Below are 20,781 nucleotides of genomic sequence, written 5' to 3' on the forward strand. Positions count from 1 at the left end.
TTTAAGATCACCGATTTCGGATTTGCGAAACGTGTCAAAGGACGAACGTGGACATTGTGCGGCACACCAGAATACTTGGCACCCGAGATTATTTTGTCAAAAGGATACAATAAGGCTGTCGATTGGTGGGCACTTGGTGTGTTGATCTACGAAATGGCCGCCGGTTATCCGCCGTTCTTTGCCGATCAGCCGATTCAAATTTATGAGAAGATTGTGTCAGGAAAAGTGAAATTCCCGTCGCACTTCTCGAATGAGTTGAAAGACTTGCTGAAGAATTTGCTCCAAGTTGATCTTACAAAGCGATACGGTAACCTGAAAAATGGAGTTGCCGATATCAAAAATCACAAGTGGTTTGGAAGTACCGACTGGATTGCCATCTATCAGAAGAAGGTGAGTAGTTATCCTATTTGAAACCAGGAATGTATGTGGTCAGGAGATGGTGGTAGTCATAAGTGTAATAAAAAACTAGGTAAGGTAGTACACAAATTTCAACAAGGTGTTTATTTTGAGCTGAGCGATTTTTCAAGTATAATGGGGTTATTCAAGTAGTGTCGCGACACTACTTGAAAAACCCCATAACCTTTAGTAATGAGGTAGGGATTTATTTCAAGACTACTACGCAAAATTTCCCAAATCACAATTTTTTCTAGGTTTTTCGATAATTTAACTACCACCATTACTGTCCTTCTCTACAACTTTCCGACTGTTTCTTTTCTTTGCATGTTTCTTTGTTTGTTTGTTTGTTATTGTTGAATGTTGTGCCTTTTTTCGCCCGTGATCTATCCCTTTGTTGAATTTGTTGTTGTTGAATCCAAAAATGATGTGTGCCGTGGCTGATTGTCGTGTTGTGCTCTATTTTCATGGTTCGTTGTAGATCACACCGCCCTCGTTCTCCAAAGGAGAATCCAATGGTCGACTGTTCGAGGCTCTGTATCCACGTGTCGATGGTCCCGCCGACACACGTCATTTTGTGGAAGAGGTGCAAGAGCCGACTGAGTTTGTGATCGCCGCGACTCCACAGTTGGAAGAGCTGTTCGTCGAGTTTTAGGCAAGAAACTGTGGAATTGGGATCACGCATGCATATATCTCCACTTCTATCTCTACTCTTCTTTTTCAGCACCTATATTCACAATTTGGTTTGATTTTCTTTTCTTTTCTTTGAATTTTAATGATTGATATCGTACTGTACTTTTATATAGTGAAATTGTTAGTGAATACTAAACATTATAGCATGTAATTGTAGTTTGAAAATAATTGGATTAAGGCACGATACTTTTTTAGATGTTAGATTTTCTTGAATATGTTTTCTATACTATATTTACCGTTTATATTCTAACATTTGTCAAACTATCAGAAATATGCATGGAGTGTTGCTCTAGAACGTTCCTCTTCTCTAATATCTTATATGAACAAATTTCAGATCGAAGCACCGTTCCTTCCAAAATGCCGTGGCCCTGGCGACGCATCTAACTTTGACGACTACGAGGAAGAGCCGCTTCGTATCTCGGGCACCGAGAAATGCGCCAAAGAGTTTGCCGAGTTTTAATTCATTATCTTTGTCGATTCCTTCCATAAGCTTTTTGTTTCAAATTTCACTCTCTCTCTCTCTCTTTTCCATATTCCTCAAAATTGTACTAGTCCAAAACAAAACCCTGTCCCTATTGTCCGGTGGTTTGTCTTCCCTCACCCACAAAACCTTCTCATTCTCAGCCAAAAATTTGAAATTTCAATATTGTTGCGGACAATTTGAAAAATGATGAAGATGCTTTACTATTTCTTCCCTTCCTTTCTGAAACCCCTTATTTTTTTAATGTTCATACATTTTCTTGCCCCGATCCCGTCCCCCTAATAATAATTTGTAAAAATAATAGATTGGAATTTGCTCTAATATATATAATTATTATATATCAAAAATTTTCTAGTCAACCCCTGACTTTCCCTCCTCCAATTCAGCCTCCCGCAAACTTTTTCTAGAAAAGTTGACTTCTGTCTCAACAAAGAAATGGAATCCCACAAAACCATTAATTGTATGTTTTTTTCTCATTTTCCTTTTCCTCTCTCATGTATACATATATATGTATTTTAAACACTTTTCACCCCCCCCCCCCCCACACACACTCACCGCAAAAATCCCCCAGTCGTCATAAAAAGTAGTTTTGTGAATTGCGTTCAAATATTTAAACGTCGATATCTTGAAAATCCTAATCGGTCTTATTATTAATTCTTGCAGATTTTAGTTAGTAGCACGTAATTTAAAAAAGCTAGAGATGATGGTATTCTAACTTTGAACTCTTGGTGTTACTCTCCCAGGGGCAGTTATTGACCAAAAAAAAAATTAAAATTTTAATATTTAATTTTAACAACTACATAAAAATGCAAATGTCTGCAAACCAGATTTTTGTATAAATCAAATAAAAATTTAAATAAATTTTTTATGAGAAAAAACCAAACAAACTTTTTTTCAGGCGTGACCTAGTAGCATTTTCAGATCATCCATTTTACTAGTTTTTTTTAGAAATTTAGTATTTAATACATCTTTATGTGAAACTTCACAAAATAGGAAAACCATAACGTTCGTGATGAAAAAACATTGAAACAAGACTAGAAAAAGAGGCTAGAAATTGAAATCTGCAATCTCATTCTCTAACTAAAAAATATCCTTTCAATGCGAGGAATTATACATTTAAGAAGCAATAGTTATGGTGCGTCCATAGTCTGCGGAAAATGGGAATTTCCTGCGTGCGGAAGCGTCCATAGTCTGCGGAAAAACCGGAGTTTCCTCGTTTTTTTCCTCAAAATTCAAAAAAGTAGGCGTGGTCTGCAGTTTTTTCGCTTTCCCATTGCTCAGCTTAAAATTTTACAACCTCTAATTGGTTGGACACGCCCACTACTTTGAAATTGACCAATAACAAATCGAGAAACTCCTTGTTTTTTTCCGCAGACTATGGGCGCTTCCGCACGCGGGAAATTCCCGTTTTCCGCAAACTATGGACGCACCATTAATAAATGTATTTATGCTTTTTAATATACAAAACACCCTATCTATCTTTTCAAAAATCCTACTTCTCATCTTATCATTGATATGTCTAATCAAATTTTTATGATACACACAAACTTCTCAAGAATTGTTGTTTTTCTACAAAAAAGGAATTTCACAATCCTTTCTAAACGTCATCTAATTGTGAGGAGAGGATGGAGGTGACTAATTTTACAGTAACAGAGAAACAGTGTGTAGATTTAGGAGAGAGGGAGAGATGCAGAGAAAAAAATATAGATTGAACCAGTTTCCTTTCCCTTTTTGGCGGGAGGAATTCTCTTCTCCTCTGCCAGCATTCACTGTTAGCTGTGACACGGAGTGTCAATGTTAGCTATGAATAATTATCGATTTCTTTAAAAATTAATTTTCGTTCAACCTATTTTCTTTCTGTTCCATGCCAAAAATGTTTAAGTTTAATAATTAATTTCTAGAAATCATGGTCGACAAAAAACACGAGGAAAAGTTGGTCGAGTTTGAGGGAATGTATCCAGAACTGGAGAAAGCCACCGATGACTTAGAGAAAAAGGTTAAACTGGGTGAGTTTTTAACTGGAAGCCAAAACAAATGAAATAGGGGAAATCGAAAGGTTGAATGCTTTTCACACATTTTCATTTTTTGAAACAGATCTGAACTGAACTCAGCTTCAAAGCCCACTTTCTCTTACACTTTTCACTTTTGACTGTAATTAAACAAATTTTCAAAAAATGTTATGAATAGTTTCACTATGGTATTTGGTCATTTTGGATTTTAAATGGTTTTCAACGATTTCTCAACTGGTGTTTCTCCACTTTTAAAATTATCAAAAATCTTTAATAACACGCAGTTCTACAGGCCTCGAAAGTTGTTCAAAATACTATGCCATAATTTACAGCGCGGAAACTGATTTTTTGTCGATTTTCAGAAGATCTTTCACATTTTTATTTATTCTGAATTTCCGGCATCTGACAAAAATTATAATACTTTAATACATAACGCAACAGATCACTACAATAACATACAGTAGTTTCAAAAACTTTTTTATTGGGTAAACGTTCAATAAATGCATATGAATATTACAGAAGACACTGACTACGACGATCTTCTCAAAAAACCAGAAAAACCATTTAATGAGGAAACTGAACTAGCGGACTGGAATCTTGTCCTGAAAGCAACTGATTTCGCAGCTCGTCGCCATCGCCATCAGAAGCGTAAGGATAATGCGACCCCGTACATTAATCATCCCATTGGTGTAATGTATATTCTCACAAATGAAGCAAAAGTATATGATCCAGTGACACTTGCTGCTGCAGTACTTCATGATGTTGTTGAGGATACCAAGACGACTCCGGAGGAAATTCAGCAAGAATTTGGAAATGAAGTGTTTCAAGTTGTGAAGGAGTGTACAGATGATAAGAATTTGGCAAAAGCCGAAAGGAAGAAGCTTCAAATTGAGAATTATGGAAAACATAGTCATCAAGTAGGTTTTTGTTTTTCTGACTAAATTTTCATAAATTACACTAGCTATCGATTTTCTGGGGACCCTGCATAAATTTGAAGACACATAGGTTTCTAAATTTCATCATGCTGTTCAGAACATTTTTCATATCGGAAAATTTTATAATTTTACCAGCTGTAAAACCAAGCTTTCATGCCCTAGTGCCCTGCTAAAAAATAAAAAATTGGTATTTCAGACTGCTTTGACTGCTTTGACTGAATGCTTTGAAAACAAAAATTGTCTTGCCGGCAACTAAAAAAACGTGCAGGCATTTGGAAATTTTTTTTGAAAAGTTAGAATTATATGAATCAGTGGTGGGCGGCAATTGCCGGAAATTTTCAATTAGAACAATTTGTCGGTTTGCCGATTAATCGGAAAGTTTCACTTTCGAAAAATTGCCGATTTGCCTTTCGCCGGTTATCAGCTTTGACGTAAATGTTTAGAGGAATTTTTTCTATGACGGAAGCACTTGAGCAGTGCCTTTTTGAAATTTTTTCCCGTTTTCTTTAGATAATTTCATAGAATTTACTTAATTTTCAAAATAGATGTAGGAACATTCATGGGATGCGTACAATTTTGCCAATTGAATGAAAAACAGAAAAACATTTGACATGGGTTTTATCACAAAAATGTCATTTGTTTTTTTACTGTTTACAATATCTCCCCACAACATTCTAATATAACTTCAGGCAAAGCTAGTCCATTTGGCCGACAAATTGTACAACTTGCGTGATCTGGAACGCAAGGCACCAATCGGATGGGACAAAAAACGAGTTAACGAGTACTTTAAATGGAGTCGTGAGGTAATTGGTGAAATGAAGGGAACTAATGAATCACTGGAATATGCTTTGGATGACGTCATCAACCGTCATTTGGCCTAATTTTTGATTTCGAACTTTGTGATGATCTGTCGATATATCTCCATTTTATCAGCTTTTCTAAAATAAATTTTTTCAAATTTTTGTGTTTTTAGGCTTACAATTAGGAAATAACAATTTCTAACAATAAGTATAAACAGGGAAAATGGGAATCACGTTTTACTAAAATGGATAAATAAATGGAAGTTTAATTCATTTTAAAAACGAGGGGTTATAACACACAAGTATCTTTGTCTCTTTATTAAGGTATAATTACGAATTAACAAATTGAATCGGCATTGTTCAATTAAGAACAAACATTTGAAGAACTAACTTAGAGGCTAACGTATCAAGATGAATTAAAGCCACGGTGTCATTCACTCCAGTGATGTTCATTCCTCCTTCCAATGTATCATCAAATTGTTTTATCTGATCAATTGGTGCATATTTACAGGCCAATCCTTTCAATATCAGTGCATAGCATTCTTCTTCATTCAGATCACTTTCCATCAATTCTATCGCAAAATACTCCATTCTTGGATTTGATCCGTGCACCCAATGCTTTAGGAAAATATCAATAGTTGCTAGGCTTGTCTGTGCAAACACCAAGATTCTTCTTGCATTGTTTATCAGCAAAGTGTCAAAGTTTTTTGAAAACGATGTCATTTGAAGAGTTATTTTGCTGTTTTGAATCAACACATCTTCTATTTTGTAGTGAGAACTGGTAAATGGATCCCCGAAAAGTACAAGTTCGTCGACTTGCTGACAGAATACCTTCATGAATTCTTGGTAATACGTTATATCAAGTCTTCCCTCAATCTTCATTCTCTTTATCTGCATTCCTTCAAAATCATCACAAATCGATTTGAGATCGAACTCATCACATTCAATTTTGAAATCATCAACTTTCGGGTAATGCAGAGCATCTTGAAAATGACCTGCTAACTCTCTCACACCAATTGTAGCAGGCATCTGTGGAAGTAACATGGTTGGTCCAAAATTCGCGGACTTCATTACTTCAATATATCCTTCTTGATTTGTTCTCTCTTTTCGATATATATCACTCTTGAAAGTATACCAATATTGAGTTTCAGAATAGTGGTCTTTAATCACTAGATATATGCATATGAATTTTTGTATCCATATCTCAAATTCAGTTGTTTTGAGGCGAAGAGATTTGATTTGCTTTTTTGCAGTTTCAGAAGTCAATGAGTAAATTATTCTGTAAATTATTTGTGTTCTTCGAAAAGGAAAAAATATTGATACGACTGTAAAACGTCTGTATATCATAATAAAACACTCCAAAAAATTAGATTTTTCATAACTTCCGGTCAAAGTTACATTTTTGGTCGACTTCCAAAATTATCAGTGGCAAAAACTGAGTAATTGGTCACTATTTGACAGTAAATAAAAAAATTTCAAAATAATGTTGAAAAGTTTTGCTATGATATTTGGTCATTTTGGCACCAGAGAAGTTGTTTTTGACATTTTTCTCACTGGCGCTACTTCACCTCTAAGGTAAAATGAAGTTATCATAAAATCAACATTTTTAAATAACTGAATTATGGAGGGTCTATTTCAAATTAAAAAAAAAAACTCACTTTTCCTGAAATTCCATTCGGTTAAGACGATCTCTATCAACAATTTCAGATGGATGAAAACGAGAAACATCGGCGTCCATCTTTTGCGTAGAACTCAAATGGAGAATGAGCTGTGAGCACAGACAACAGTAATTATGAGACTAAGAGAGAGGAACACCTGGTTACATGCACACCTGGACATAATCTTTAATGGGTCTTGGTTCAAGATGGGAAGATGTGATGTTTCAGGTTTGTTATTATTTTGAGTTACAGCCGTCAAGTTTGCTTTTGAGAGTCCAGCCATCAAACTTAAAAAAAAAAACATCAATTCACATTAATATCCAATGACGTACCTTGCCACGTCTCTTTTATGCGAAGTTTTTAGAGTACCACTTTTTAGGGTGGATTTTTGATGTCCCTAGCATTTTGTAAGCGCGGCCTAATTGTCACGTTATCGTTGCGCTCTGCAACCCATCACTATACCATCAATCAAATGTTTTTTGAAAAATTATGTAAAATTCGAATTTTTCTGATATTGAATTCACAATTTTTGTATTCAAAAATTTTGACGAAAAATAGAAAAGAGTACAGCAGGTTTACTCTAGTTGTTCTTTCTCGTCATCCAAATTTCTTAACGTTCTTCAGAGTACCCTAAAATTTAGAACACTTCTTTATTCCTCCAACAGTGCATAAAGTTATAAAAAGAGAGGGGTTGGTAAACAAATGTAATGGTCCATCACTCTCTTCCCTTTGAGATATCAAGAAGTGCGTGTGCAGTGACAGAATGGCATTACCAGGTCATATTTGTATGACCGGTAAGGTAATTCTATGGACATATAGATAGAAAGTGTAAGAGGAGGATATCGGAAATACTAATGGGAGGAAGGAGTGAGACGGTTTGAATTTGGATGGGCGGAATGAGTTTTTTTTCTAAGTTTTTTGTTTCCAGTTCATTAAAAACACAACATGAATTTTTTTGTTAGTTTCTAATTTTTTTTTCTTCTAAATTTTTCTTATGGTTTCTAAACTTTTATTTTAAAGGCGGTGTACCAAAATTTGAGACTTTGCTTTTTTAGACTCAAAATGGTCCAAATACCAAATTTCGTAATGAGACGTTCTGAAAAAAATTGGAAAAAAAGTTATGGCCGCTCAAAGTTTTGGAAAAAATGGTCCATTTTTAGCTAAAATCTCAAATTTTGGCAACTTCTCGGTGTCGTAGCGGTTGGAACTTAATTTTTCTTTGATTATCATACTTTAATACACGTTTTCGCAATTGATTAGATGTTGTTTCGTTGATTAAGATGCTTTTTCGGTCGATGCGAGCACAAATACGATACAAGTTTGACGAAAAAACGAAATAAAATGCCAAAACATGCATTAAAAGACGACAATCAAATAAAAATTAAGTTCGAATTGCTGTGACACCGAGAAGTAGCCAAAATTCGAAATTTTAGCTAAAAATTAACCATTTTTCCAAAACTTTGAACTTTTTTTTAAATGTTCAGAACTTCTCATTACGAAATTTGGTAGTTTTGGACCATTTTGGTCTAAAAAAGCAAAGTCTCAAATTTTGGTACCCTACCCTTAAGCAGAAAATTTTGAAAAAAAACTTCAAATAAACTTCAAATAAAAAAACAAGAAATAGTTCTATATTAACAAATTTCATTACAACATACCTTAAACCCTTTAGAGTTCTCAAAATTTACCTTCAAAGTTTTGGTGCAATTTCGTGTATTGCTCCAAATCCAAGTGGACTGGTTTTTTCTGAGTTAAGTTAGTTTTAAAAAAATCTTCGGAAAATGAATAAAGAATATTATTGAAATGTTCTAATTATTTAGATGTTTTCGCAACAAAATATAAACACTAATAGAGACACAAATTCAGCCCTGAACATATTCTCGCCCAAGCTTAGCCCAACTCCGACCAAGCTTTGAGTTTTCTAGTGCAAACTATCTCACAAAAGCAGTCCCCGCAAGAATGCCTAATCTCGAGCACACTTAGTTAAAAATTTGTGCTCAAAAAGTTGTAAACTCTTCCTCAGAAAGAGTGAATTCTCGGAAAGTTACTCAGAAACACGAAGAGTCTTCAAAAGTTTGAGATCTCTAAACATGATATCAACCAAGAACTGAATTCTCATTGGTGTTATCGAATACAAAAACCGTTTTTGGTCCATTTCAAAAGTTATGATAAGTGAAAATTGAGTACACATAGAGAAATTTCAAAAAAGTTTTAAAAAGCTTCACTGTGATATTTTAGCATAAAAAAGCGGTACTACTGACATGATTTCATCTTTTACTATTGTATACATAAAAATCTTAACCTCACAAATTCAAATTCAATTCCATTTGAATATATACCCGCCTGTGCAAGTCATCCATAAAAAATTGGCAATTGCTTGAATTCTATAGAATGATGATTGACAAGTGGATTCGGCTTTCGATGAGGAGAAAAAGTGTCAAGTCCTTTTTGGAAGATAATAATTCAATGATCAATTAGACGTCGGCGTTTTTGTCGGGATTAGGAAGATGTGCGCGAAGTTAATTGCGCTCAACACATGTGCTATCGTAAACGGAGCATGCGAGGAAAGACTACAAACATGTCCTATCTTTAGATCAGTGCCAAATAGAACAAGAACTCGGCTGTTTTTGCCACGGAGAATCGGAAACTCGCCTATTTGGATTCATCAAATTTCAAAGTTTGTGTCAGGATTGTGAGCCTGAAGTAGAGCGTAAATCTTCATAATGTAAATATGATTCCAATAAAAAATTCAAAAACCCCGTATCAGTGCTGTGCGGCTCTTGAAAAAAGTCGGCTCGCGCCGAGAGCCGAGTTCAAATTTTTTTCAGCTCTCGGCTTCCGCCGAGAGCCGAGAGCCCCACAGCACTGCCCCGTATACCCTCCGGTAGGCTAGATTTGTAACAGTTACGCAGTATTACTAGCCATTGCGTAAGTTCAAAAGAGGGACCGATGAGCACATGGTACTTGAAAGAGGATGAAAGGTCGGGAGGATGAATATTGTTGCATGAAGAGAAGTGATTTCGGATGCATGTGAAGCCTTGGTGGTAATATTAATGATATCCCTCTAATATTGAATTTTTAAGATGTGCTCTCAAACGTGAGGGTTTAATTGTTGAAAGTAAGGCCATAAAATTAAAACCCTGAATTTTAGAATACTGACTGCTGGTAATTAAATCTTCATTTCTCATTGATTTCAGGTGATTTCAGACAGCATCAAAACATTCATTCAATGTTTCAACAAATCCGTAACCCAACAAACCTTATTACCTAATGACTACCTACCATTCAAATACTTGCGTAATGATTGTCTCTTCCTCCATGTCTACCACCAACCCCTCATTCTCCTCTTCAGAAGAAGAGCCGACGTTCCAATGCACACGAGACACCTATCTCTCATAGAAAACGAATATTCAAATGCCATTGCATACGGTTGCTCTGCGTCTCGTTCTCTTCCCGTGCTCTCTAGTGTTGCGCACTGTTGCACCCTCTGATGGCCGGTGGTGACCTCTTGGAGGGCGGGCGGAAAATGCTGCCACCCTCATCCCGCATACCGCCTGTCATTTCTCGAGACAGCCGACGCGCAATCACTCTTATGCTCCGATGGGTATATGGGGCAACAGGGTGGTCCCAGTAGACCCAATTTCTTACAACTTCGTTTTTTTTTAGTTTTTGATTCTACTAATAAAAAATCATATGTAACTTTGAACTACAAAAATCGCGCAAAACTCTTAAGATGTTTCCAGTTACAATACTCTGATAAAACTTAAATTATTCACAAAAAAATATAGATTTCAAATATGACTACTGTAGAGGTCATTTCATTTCCTCCCCATCTAACGTATGCATCTTGAATTTTCTTCAGTGATCATTTTTGATTAAGAAATGTATTCTAGAGCTAAAAACTTGAATTATATTATATACTCTTTTGTAATAACAATTAGCCTACTTCAACTTTTCATTTTAAGATATGACAAGCAAAATTCCAATTATTTTGATTAAACACAACTTTTCAAACTTGTTAAGTAACTTGAGGATCCACATTGACTTTATCAGTACTCACCGCTTATCTAACAACCTCTACCAATTCAGGTTCCACCCTAATCCTAGATTGTCTCTTTCCTCCATTTCCTTTTACTCTTTTTTATGATTGTGCAAACATTTGACCTCTTTCTTTTCTACCTTCCAATATATTCTTCTGTTCAATTTAATTTACCATGGGCATATCTTTGTTTTTTTTTTGAAACGGAATTGGATGGTGTAACCTGAAACATGGCTGGTCTATAGTTGAATTTTCAAGCTTATAGTTTATGAAACTCTAAAAATGTTTTAATCAAAAGTTCAATATTGACGTACCCTATTACATCAATTAAAGGATTTTTTTGGGAATTTTCCATCTAGCCTTTGTCTTCTAGGGTTAAAACTATTCACTTAGCTTATCCATCGGAAGTTTAAACTGAAAATCAAACATTTACCTCTTCAACTCTCTTATAGTTAATAAATCTGTGTCTTTTTTAGCCCCAAATTATCACAGCAGACGCAATGGACTTTCATAGAGCACTATCGGCGCTTTTCACAAATCAAGCAGCCGTTCAACCACTGCTCGGCTCACTTGGTTTCCCATTCAACGACGGAACTTCTATTCTGACGACTGCACTTGCTGCACAGTCCGGCGGAAAGAAGTTGGACACTCCGTTGGGGATTTTACCATTTGACTCACTGCCCACGACAAATCTTTTAACACCAACCAAGAAGATCAAACTAGAAGATGAATTGTGTGCCAGTCCAGTGTCAAGCAGGTCGAGTACGGTTAGCAGTTCACACGTGAGTTGGGAAAAATTATTAGCACTTATAAAACTATTGGAATTATTTTCAGTTTTCAAGTCCCCAACGGTCACCATCACGAAAGATGTCGGTTCCGATTCCAGAAGAAAAAAAGGTTTGTTTCAATTTTTTAAGTTTCAAGTGTATACAATTCCAAAAAATCTGAAAACCAATAGAGACTTACCATGAGGTTAAAAATATTCATAAATCGTATTTGCGTGGTCTTAAGTTCAAATCACTACAGTTACGTAACACGACTCCTGTTAGTTACGCAACGACGACCGCGAGGTGTCTGTTGGAGATGGTTTATGGGTGTCAGAATTTTTGATAGTGTGAAAGTCAACTAGTATTAACGCCCCCACCCAAACTATTATAATTATAAGTTGCCTTATTTACCGTATTCCTGGAGTTTCCTCTTAGTGCGGAGCATTGTCAACGCCATTTTGTCTCTAAGCTATGCTAATGAATAATTACTCCTAACAATCCCAATTCAAAAATCCGCTGGTTGTTCCTGGGATAATGCGGTACAGACTGCCTCCAATTAAGAGCTCTTCGAGATTCGGCTCATTGTTTAGCACCACCCAACTGTTGCCATAAGAAAAAGAAGGGGTAATTACATACAGTCTACCTGACAGAGAAACCTTCATGTGTGTGGAGGAATTTGAATATGAATATACGAGAGGGGCATGACCGGACAGGAAGGGGTGTTGCGCAACTATACCCCCGTAGAGGACTTGGGCTACCATTTATATTATTCAAATGAGGCGGGAATTCAAAAAATTAAGATCAGCATCACTTCTTGTTCAGCTAGCATCAAATACTAAGTAAGCTATATTTACTGCGTCGTACAAGTACCCACATTCTCATTTTGTAAAAAAATTGTAATTTTTCGTAGCGCCAGTGCGAAATGGCCAAATATCATAGTGGCACGTTGCCGGCCAATATTCTATTTGCTTTCGGTTTTATGGCCATTTGCCTGAGTTTTTCAAACACATATTACTTAAATACTATAATAGTTAACAAATAATTTTCAACTAACAAAATGTTACCGGTTACTTTTTCTACATGTGTAATTTAAAAAAATAATTTCCACAGAATTTTCAACTTTTTGCAATTTGTTGTTTTGTCACAAAGTGCCCAGGGAAATTTATACAGATGACTAAACATGCATTACAAAAGTCAGAACTGACCAAATTTTCTGTAAATGCGAGCAAAATTTTTGTTTAGGTTCTGAGTTTAAAAACATTTCAAACATGTTGCAAACATTCGTGATGTAAGTTTTCGTTACAAAAACTATTATATAAAGCTATTTAATAGGATTTTTAAAACATGCTCAAAATCTAGAAATTTGAGAATCATGTTCAATCCTCTGTATTATTTTTCCTGGTCGATTGATGACAGAACTGCAAATGGCAGAGTGTAGAAAAATTGGTGCAAATTATTTTCTTATTAAACTTTGTTTCATGAGCACAAAGTTGTGGGTCACTTAGCAATTCTAGTCAAAATATAGTCCCGGCTGATTTCAGCTGATGTAGCTTTTTTCGTAATAAAGTTATGTAAACCAACATCAAGAGTGTAGACAAAATGAACGGCAACATTTTGTTAATTAAAAATATTTTGCTAGATGTTATCGTATTCGAGTTATACTTGTTTGAACAACTCAAGCAAATCACCTTAAAAGCGAAAACGAATAGAATATTGGTCGGCACTGTATATGTTGTCGTTTTATGAAACTTTAATGTCCTTCTGTAACAAAAGACTCAAACTTTTTTGGCCTAACGCATATTACATCTAAGTTTTCTTTTACGGGCGGTGCCCCTCCGAGCATAAAACATACGGAAAAATATATAGAGGGGTCGTACATTTTACACAACAAAACCCACTCATTCTGGTGAACGGCATACGGTGGTTAGAAGAGAGGCTTACACAAAACACAACTGTCACACCGATTTTTTGAATAAACTTACGTGAATATGAGATACTTTTCCTTTGATATTTAATATGGGATTTGCGATAATGTGTAGCTCTTGTTTTATAAAACGGAATAACTTTGGCATATTCCTTAATAAAGTATATGAAAACTCAAAAAGTCGCATAAGAAATAACTAGTAGTGTATGTGTGCTTCATATCTTTTCGGGGATATGAAATATTAAAAACGTACAACTAATGAAATGTATAAAATTATTTAATTATTGTATTTTTGCTTAAAAAAGTTCTTCTAAATAATTTATCTTGAAGCTACATGGAAAAATGGGGAAAAATGGTATCATCAAAATTTCGGCCTAGCGTACTTCAACTGACCCTAACTCAAAAACAACAAAAGATACAGAACAGTCATCAACTAACACATTGTAGTGCTTGAAATGCTTGTTAATTTTGTAGTTGATCATTTTTTCATATCTTTTACGTTTCAGGAGTTAGCGTCGTTCAAAGTTTAAAAAGTCATGTTTGCAAGCATTTTCGGCACTTTCAACTGATATTGTTGTATCGATACGCTATGTATGAGGATGTTATTACACTAATGTGCTAAACTAATAGTCTATTACCTGAGGGTGTATAAGTTTTCGATTTCCCAAAGAAATGACAAAAATCGGAAAAATTAAATGTTTTGATCGGCAGAGAACGGAGTTGGAAATAATCTTAACGGTGCCCATCATGGCTGATATTGATAGGCTTGTCATTCTAACTGTCTTCTATATATCCACAAAAAATATCCTAGAAAAAATCAAAACTGAAAAAAAAACGACAAAACTTATTTATCACCCTAATAGAATTATGATTCTTTGCTAGGCTAACTGTGCTTAGAGATTTATTAATTCCTAGTTGATAGGCTTTTCGCAAATTGTGTATTACTTTTGTAGACTAATAAATTCCTAGTTTCTGAAAACTTAACAAATCACAATTAATCTCAGCAATTACAGGACTCTGCATACTTCGAGCGTCGGCGCAAAAACAACGATGCAGCGAAACGTTCGAGAGACGCACGTCGTCAAAAAGAAGAACAAATCGCATCAAAAGCTCATGCTTTAGAACGGGAAAACATGCAACTACGTGGAAAGGTCTCAAGCTTAGAGCAAGAGGCCGCGCAGCTCAGATTTCTCCTCTTCTCCAAAATCTCACCAGCAAATTCTGAAGTGTCCTGCGAGTCAAACGATTCAACGGAAACTAATGATTCTAATGATTCTAAAAGCGATTCAACCATTGAAGTATGAAATTGTTTGTATTTCATATACCGGACGCTTAAAAAAAGATTAGTGTTGTTTACGCACTTTTGTTGTAAATTTACAGTCGTTACTTCAAAGCTTCTATTTATTTGAATGTTTCTCTAGGTTCTTGAAATTGCTTTATTTTTCTTTCCTTAGCTTTAAATCGGTTCTCTATACCACCCATTCATCTTGATCTATCTCTTAAGCTTTCATTCTCCCTACCTCAATCCCCTATCAGGTTATTCATCTGCGGGTGCGTGTATATTTCCTGATAGTTTTTCAACTTATCATTGATGATTTTTCTACAAATTCTTATTTTGACAATAAATATTGTGTATGCATTTTATGTACTTTTTTGACATTTTTTTTCTAAATGGTTCAGAAATATATGTATTTGATATATTATAGTACACAATATAATAAGATCTGTAACCAACTTTGTAATATTTTGCACTTTATAATAGTTCTAAAAGAATTAAACCTGAATTTTTTAACTCGGAATATATGAATGAGTTTTAAACAATTCCAAATATTTACATTCTTGACTTTTTGTAGCCATTAATTTATTATAAACTGTAGAAGTGACACTTGTCACTATCTAAAATTCGGTGTGCTAGGCAACACTCCTAAGTTATTATTTGTTGCTCCTCGAATTTCAAAAAACTTCTCAAAATTTATGGCGGTTCAAAATTTCGAAAAAGTACACTGATTATAGCTAGCATCTCAAACTTTGCTTACTTTTCTGTGTCGCATCTGTCCGATGTTGAATTTTTTGGAATTATCGTCTTTTATTGCATTTTTTGGTATTTTATTTTTATTTTTTTATTGTTTTATTTCGTTAATTAAACCGATAGGTAATCAAACATCCTCTATATTGTTTACATCTTTAAATGTACATTTTGGGTCGAACCGTTCAAAATCTTCCAAACTGTTAGTTCTCCAAAAGTTCTAAGAAAGTTTCAAGTTATATTCACATCGATTTCGCAATTTTCGCCAAAGTTCATATTTTATTACGCCTTCAAGTGCTAGTAAAACTTTTGTTTTTAACTTTTTGAACAACTCTGACAATGAGTAACATCAAAGTTTTCTGAATAAATTAAAGTTATTATCTGACATCAACACACTTATAAACTGAAATCATGATTATTTCGAACGTTCCGCAAAGTGGCCTTTGCTGCGTCATCACATCTAAATTCTAAGCCAATTCATCCGTGAAAGTCTTCTTTTTCGTTGTTTTCCCATAAAGATTAAGTGATTCGAACACAACAAACACTTAGCCTCCCACTTTTTTATATTTCTTTTTTTTTCGCTTTCCACCTTTTTCTCTAACTTTCTCTCTTTCTTTCTTTAGTTTTCCAAAGTTCTAATTGCCGCCCGTTAAGTGGATCTACTATTTTTATTCTTACAATTTTTTGAATCAAGGTATATTGAGAAATTATGAGTCAGACGGAACATTGGTGGTTTAAAGTTTTTTTCAAATTACAGCTAAAAACGCTATGAGAAACATGCTCTAGGTTTTCTTATTGTTAGTATTTCAAAATATTAGTTGTCTTCAAGAAAAATCATCAAAAAGCTTTCCACAACTTGTTTTTTCTATTCCATATATAGTAGTTGTTTTTGGAACTTATCATCGAAAATATCGACGCTATTAACTACAAATATTTAGTTTGGCTAGCACTATGTAAGTGCAGCAATTCTTTAAAGTTGCCGTGTGGAGTTCTTGTGCAAAGTATAAAAGCAACACAAACGTTTTAAAAAGTTATTAAATAAAATAAGTATTAAAAAAAGGACCAAATTTTCTTTAAATAGTTTTTTTTTATACACGGCAATTTTCAGAACATGCAGAATTCGGTAAATTCTACAAATCCACAGAATTAAAATTTGTTAAATATGATGGTTAATTGTAAGTGATAATGCTATCATATCCATTTTCCTAGACTTATAGGCACATCTAGGTCATATCCTCCTATCAGTCGTCTTCACTCACACTTTGCAATTAACACCAAAAACTAAATGTTTTCGTTGTTTTTTTCATCACTTTTCTCACTTTCACTTCACTTTTCACTTTTCAAGTTTTCTCTTTCCACTCTCTTAACTAGTGAATCATCCTTCCATTTTTTTCGATTCAATTCAATTTTCTTCCGTCTCTTATGTTTTTCACACAAATTCCTTTCTCCAATTAAATTTGAAACGAGAAAAAGATGGAGAAAGAAATTGTAGGAAGCAATGTATTTTTTCCGTTAAAAATGTGTGTTAGAAATAGCTATAATAATCGAATTTTTCAGAAATTTCCAGAAATGTTTTACAAATCAATGTTTGTATTGTTAATTAGCTGTCTGATGGGTGTTGCATTTGTGGCCTCGTTTCCTATTGAAATGAAAAGTAAGTTTTATATCTTTAATTTTCCAAAAACATGTTCACTATAATTTTCCTAAAAACGGCCAAATCCGCTAATAATTTATAGATCAAAAATCTTGACGTTTTTCTTGCATCGATTATTTTTCTTCTTAACTGTAAACTACGCCTACCCACGGTGTCACGGGGCTCAGTGCAAAAAACTGCAAAACTTCGAGTTTTCAGATATTCAATACCTCTTCCCACCACAAAACACAGTTATAGCAGATGAAAATTCCTACAAGACAAAAATTGACAGACAAGTTGGAGATTCGGAGGAAGAGGACAACATAAGAAAATCTTGTGTTCAGAGTAAATTTGAATTTCTTTTGGAAATTAACACTAATTCCAATTTTAGAACAAAATGCAGAAAAATCAGAAGAAGAAACATCACCACCGAGTTCTGACGCCGATTTGCCAACATCATTAGCTGACAGTTTCAACGATACAACGCCTTACAACGGAACGATTGTGGATGATGTAAGCATTGGAAATTCACAGAATTAGGCATCGATAAAATGTTTTTACGCTTTCCAAAAAAAAACTCTTTTAAAATATATCAAAATGAAAGTGCAATTGTAACAATTGTCGGAACCACCGATTGCCAGAAATCAGAATTGCCGGAAATAGAAATTTGATACTTTTCAAAGATTTAGAAGTCTAAACATGCATTTTACAGACCAATGTTGTCTTTTCAAGCTCAAAATTATTTAATCGTGGATGGTTGAACGTTTTCTTTAAGAGCATGGCTAACCGAATACTAAAAAACAAGTTGAAATATTTTCATTTCCAGAAAAATAATTAGGTTTGAAAAATGCCGAAAATTTCCGGCAATCGGCAATTTCGGCAACTCCAGCAATTTTTGCAATTGTCGGAATTGCCAATTGCCGAAAATGTCCAAAACCGGCAATTTCCGGAATTGCCCATTGCCGGAAATTTCAGATTACCGCGCACCCCTGGTAGAAATGCCCCCCCCCTCAAGTTTTTCTTCAATTTCACTAATGAAAATCAATTTTCAGCGAATGGAAGTGAAAATCTACAGGCCAGAATGTGACGACTGACATGTTTGGATGTTCACTCATACTTTTGCGTTTCTGCATGATAAATTAATTATAAACATTTTTACCTGGTGTTTCGTAGCAGTCTTATAGCTTACTCAAAAAAGAAAACGATTCCTGTTTTTCCAGATAACTTTTTATAACCAGGATACCAAACAAAAAAAGGATTAAAGGGGGGGGGGGGGGCGCAACAAAAAAACTTCTCGAAAAAATGTGTTTGATTTTATTTAGAAATGATCAAACTCTATTGGCAAACAGGCAAATTGCCGATTTGCTGAATTTGCCGGAAAAACGGTAATCGCCGAAAATTTTCGGCAAATTGTGGTTTTGCACATTTTTTTTGGAAATTTCAGAATTTCAATTTCAATCGGCAAAACTGTACGCATCATATGAATGTTCCTACATCTATTTTGAAAAGTAAGCAAATTCTATGTAAATATCTAAAGAAAACGGGAAAAAAGTTCAAAAAGGCACTGCTCAAGTGTTTCCGTCTTTAAAAAATTCCTCTAAACATTTCCAGCAAAGCTGATATCCGGGAAACGGCAAATTGTCAATTTGCCGAAAATGGAAATTTCCGACAAATCGGCAAACCGGCAAATTCTGAAAGAGTACTTCTCTTCCCGAAACTCAAGTTTTCTGAGTTTTTCAGAAATTTGAAATTCCGCCAACATAAAACACGTGTGGTTCACATTGCGTGTGTATTGAATATTTTGTGATGTTTGAAGATTTTTGATCGGATTAATACTAAAACATTAGGATGGAAAAAAGAGCACACGCCTTCTCCCGTTTATTCATTTCTTTTCCATTTTTTTCTCAATTTCTTTTTCCTCCTGGCCAATGAAATAAAAAATAGGATAATCTGATCAATGTGCGTCAATCGGAAGACAAGAACTGGGAATGAATTAATGGATAAAACTCTGATGAGGCGGAGAGAAAGAGCTTTTGAGAAACTGAGATTAGAAAAAGGAATATTAACTATATGAAAACTTATTATTTTCTGAAAGTAGTTTCACTGCAAATTTTGTTTCAGGCAGAATAGTATCTAGAGCCTCACTGTCAATTATTTTTGGCGCTCTTCAAAGTAATCACCGTATTTTCTCTATTCTCTACAGTCTCTCTCTACAGTCTTACAGTCTTAATAAGTATTAAAGCCTCTAGTAGAATTACACTTACTTTTTTCCAGATCTCTGTGGAAGCTTTAGTAAACTCGTATTTTTATGGGAAACTCAAGTTGCAGACAAAAAAAATGAAAAAGTGAACATTATCCATGAATATTAAATTAAATTTTTTAAGTAAGATTGATAATTGTAGCAAAGTTACAGTGCATTTTTTTTTCCAACTTCTACGACTTTAAAGGCGCGCGCATTTTCGCGCAATGGTCTCGCCACGCGCATCCCATTGATTTGTTGAGCGCGTGGCGAGACCAATGGCGGGACCATTTTGTATACATGCGCGCGCCTTTAAAGTCGTAGAGGTGGGAAAAATGCCCTGTATGTAATGTTTGAAAAGTAGTCTTGCAGTCTCATATATTTCTCGATCTTTGGGTGGCAAGAATGAAGATGAATACTTTCTTATTGAATAACATTATGATTAACTAGACTGCTCAAATTGTATATTCATACTAGTGTAGTTTTTTTTTAGAAAAAAGGAGGTAGAACTCTGATTCTTAATATCATTAACGAATAACATTCAAACGTTCGATTGAAAGATTTGTGTCTCAAAAAAGTACATAATTTCTGTATTCCTGAATGAACGCAATACTTTTCTAGCAATATGTCTACTAGAAAACAACGTTTTATTTAATTTTTGGCGTCACTTATCAACATAATTTAATTTCAATCGCCTAATGTCTAAAGTATCCAAAATAAATCTAATAAGCAAAAGCGTAAGCACCTTGTTGCCAGCACCTTTTTTATTTGGTACTTTGATACCAGCTAGTTTACTTTCCTGCGTTCCAAGAGCAATTAATTCCCTAATAGCAAAAAAATTCTGTTCCAATTCCAAAGTTTTGCAACGGAGTATGTTATCCATTTATTCCTGATCCAGGAAAGTGCAGGGTGGCCCATAAATATGCGGGCCAGAGTTGCTCTCACGAATAGATGTTTTTTTCACGCCTGACAAATTTTAAATTATTTTTTCATTTGTTTATTGATATCTGAAATATTTTTCAATTAGTTGATTAGAAAAATTTTAATTTGTCAAACTAGAATCATCTTCCACGCTGACGAATTTTTGGCACGCAACGATTTTTGTATATGGAATCTTCTTCATATAATACCAAGCTCCCGTTGGGTAAGTTTTTGACAGTCAGCAAAGCCGATTTTACAAGGAGCTC

The 20,781-nt window shown here is 34.7% G+C and overlaps 5 protein-coding genes across 18 annotated transcripts in view; 4 read left to right on the top strand and 1 right to left on the bottom strand.

Moving 5' to 3' along the window:
- kin-1 (cAMP-dependent protein kinase catalytic subunit) overlaps positions 1-2,163 on the top strand; it is a gene marked incomplete at both ends in the record, with an annotated part of 38,419 nt that extends 36,256 nt beyond the window's left edge. For 5 of the 14 annotated variants that reach the window (NM_001381269.1, NM_001381270.1, NM_001381271.1 and 2 more), the window contains 2 exons: positions 7-390; positions 875-1,048. In NM_001381269.1, the coding sequence (NP_001368699.1) occupies positions 7-390; positions 875-1,048 (558 nt within the window). Of the gene's footprint in view, positions 1-6 lie in introns of all 14 variants that reach the window. The other 9 variants (NM_061204.5, NM_170962.5, NM_170964.6 and 6 more) reach the window with 5 other exon arrangements.
- Positions 2,164-3,468: 1,305 nt separating this feature from the next.
- On the top strand, positions 3,469-5,471 carry ZK909.3 (Guanosine-3',5'-bis(diphosphate) 3'-pyrophosphohydrolase MESH1). Its single transcript, NM_061207.10, has 3 exons — positions 3,469-3,573; positions 4,096-4,493; positions 5,201-5,471. Exons 1-3 carry the CDS (start codon positions 3,474-3,476, stop codon positions 5,390-5,392), a joined length of 690 nt encoding a protein of 229 aa, NP_493608.2. The 5' UTR covers positions 3,469-3,473; the 3' UTR covers positions 5,393-5,471.
- Positions 5,472-5,614: 143 nt separating this feature from the next.
- On the bottom strand, positions 5,615-7,076 carry fbxb-70 (F-box associated domain-containing protein). The gene is made up of 2 exons (NM_061208.7): positions 6,970-7,076; positions 5,615-6,590 (listed from the first exon to the last, which is right to left on the bottom strand). The coding sequence occupies exons 1-2, from the start codon at positions 7,047-7,049 to the stop codon at positions 5,672-5,674; spliced, it is 999 nt and encodes a 332-aa protein (NP_493609.2). The 5' UTR covers positions 7,050-7,076; the 3' UTR covers positions 5,615-5,671.
- Positions 7,077-11,475: 4,399 nt separating this feature from the next.
- ces-2 (Transcription factor ces-2) lies at positions 11,476-15,340 on the top strand. Its single transcript, NM_061209.6, has 3 exons — positions 11,476-11,787; positions 11,840-11,902; positions 14,710-15,340. Exons 1-3 carry the CDS (start codon positions 11,506-11,508, stop codon positions 14,998-15,000), a joined length of 636 nt encoding a protein of 211 aa, NP_493610.1. The 5' UTR covers positions 11,476-11,505; the 3' UTR covers positions 15,001-15,340.
- Positions 15,341-17,279: 1,939 nt separating this feature from the next.
- Positions 17,280-18,519, top strand: ZK909.6 (Secreted phosphoprotein 24). The gene is made up of 4 exons (NM_001026711.5): positions 17,280-17,376; positions 17,575-17,700; positions 17,747-17,868; positions 18,408-18,519. The coding sequence occupies exons 1-4, from the start codon at positions 17,292-17,294 to the stop codon at positions 18,447-18,449; spliced, it is 375 nt and encodes a 124-aa protein (NP_001021882.2). The 5' UTR covers positions 17,280-17,291; the 3' UTR covers positions 18,450-18,519.
- The last annotated feature ends 2,262 nt before the right edge of the window (positions 18,520-20,781 follow it).

This window comes from Caenorhabditis elegans, chromosome I (genome assembly GCF_000002985.6).
Source record: "Caenorhabditis elegans chromosome I".
Classification (NCBI taxonomy): Eukaryota; Metazoa; Nematoda; class Chromadorea; order Rhabditida; family Rhabditidae; genus Caenorhabditis; species Caenorhabditis elegans.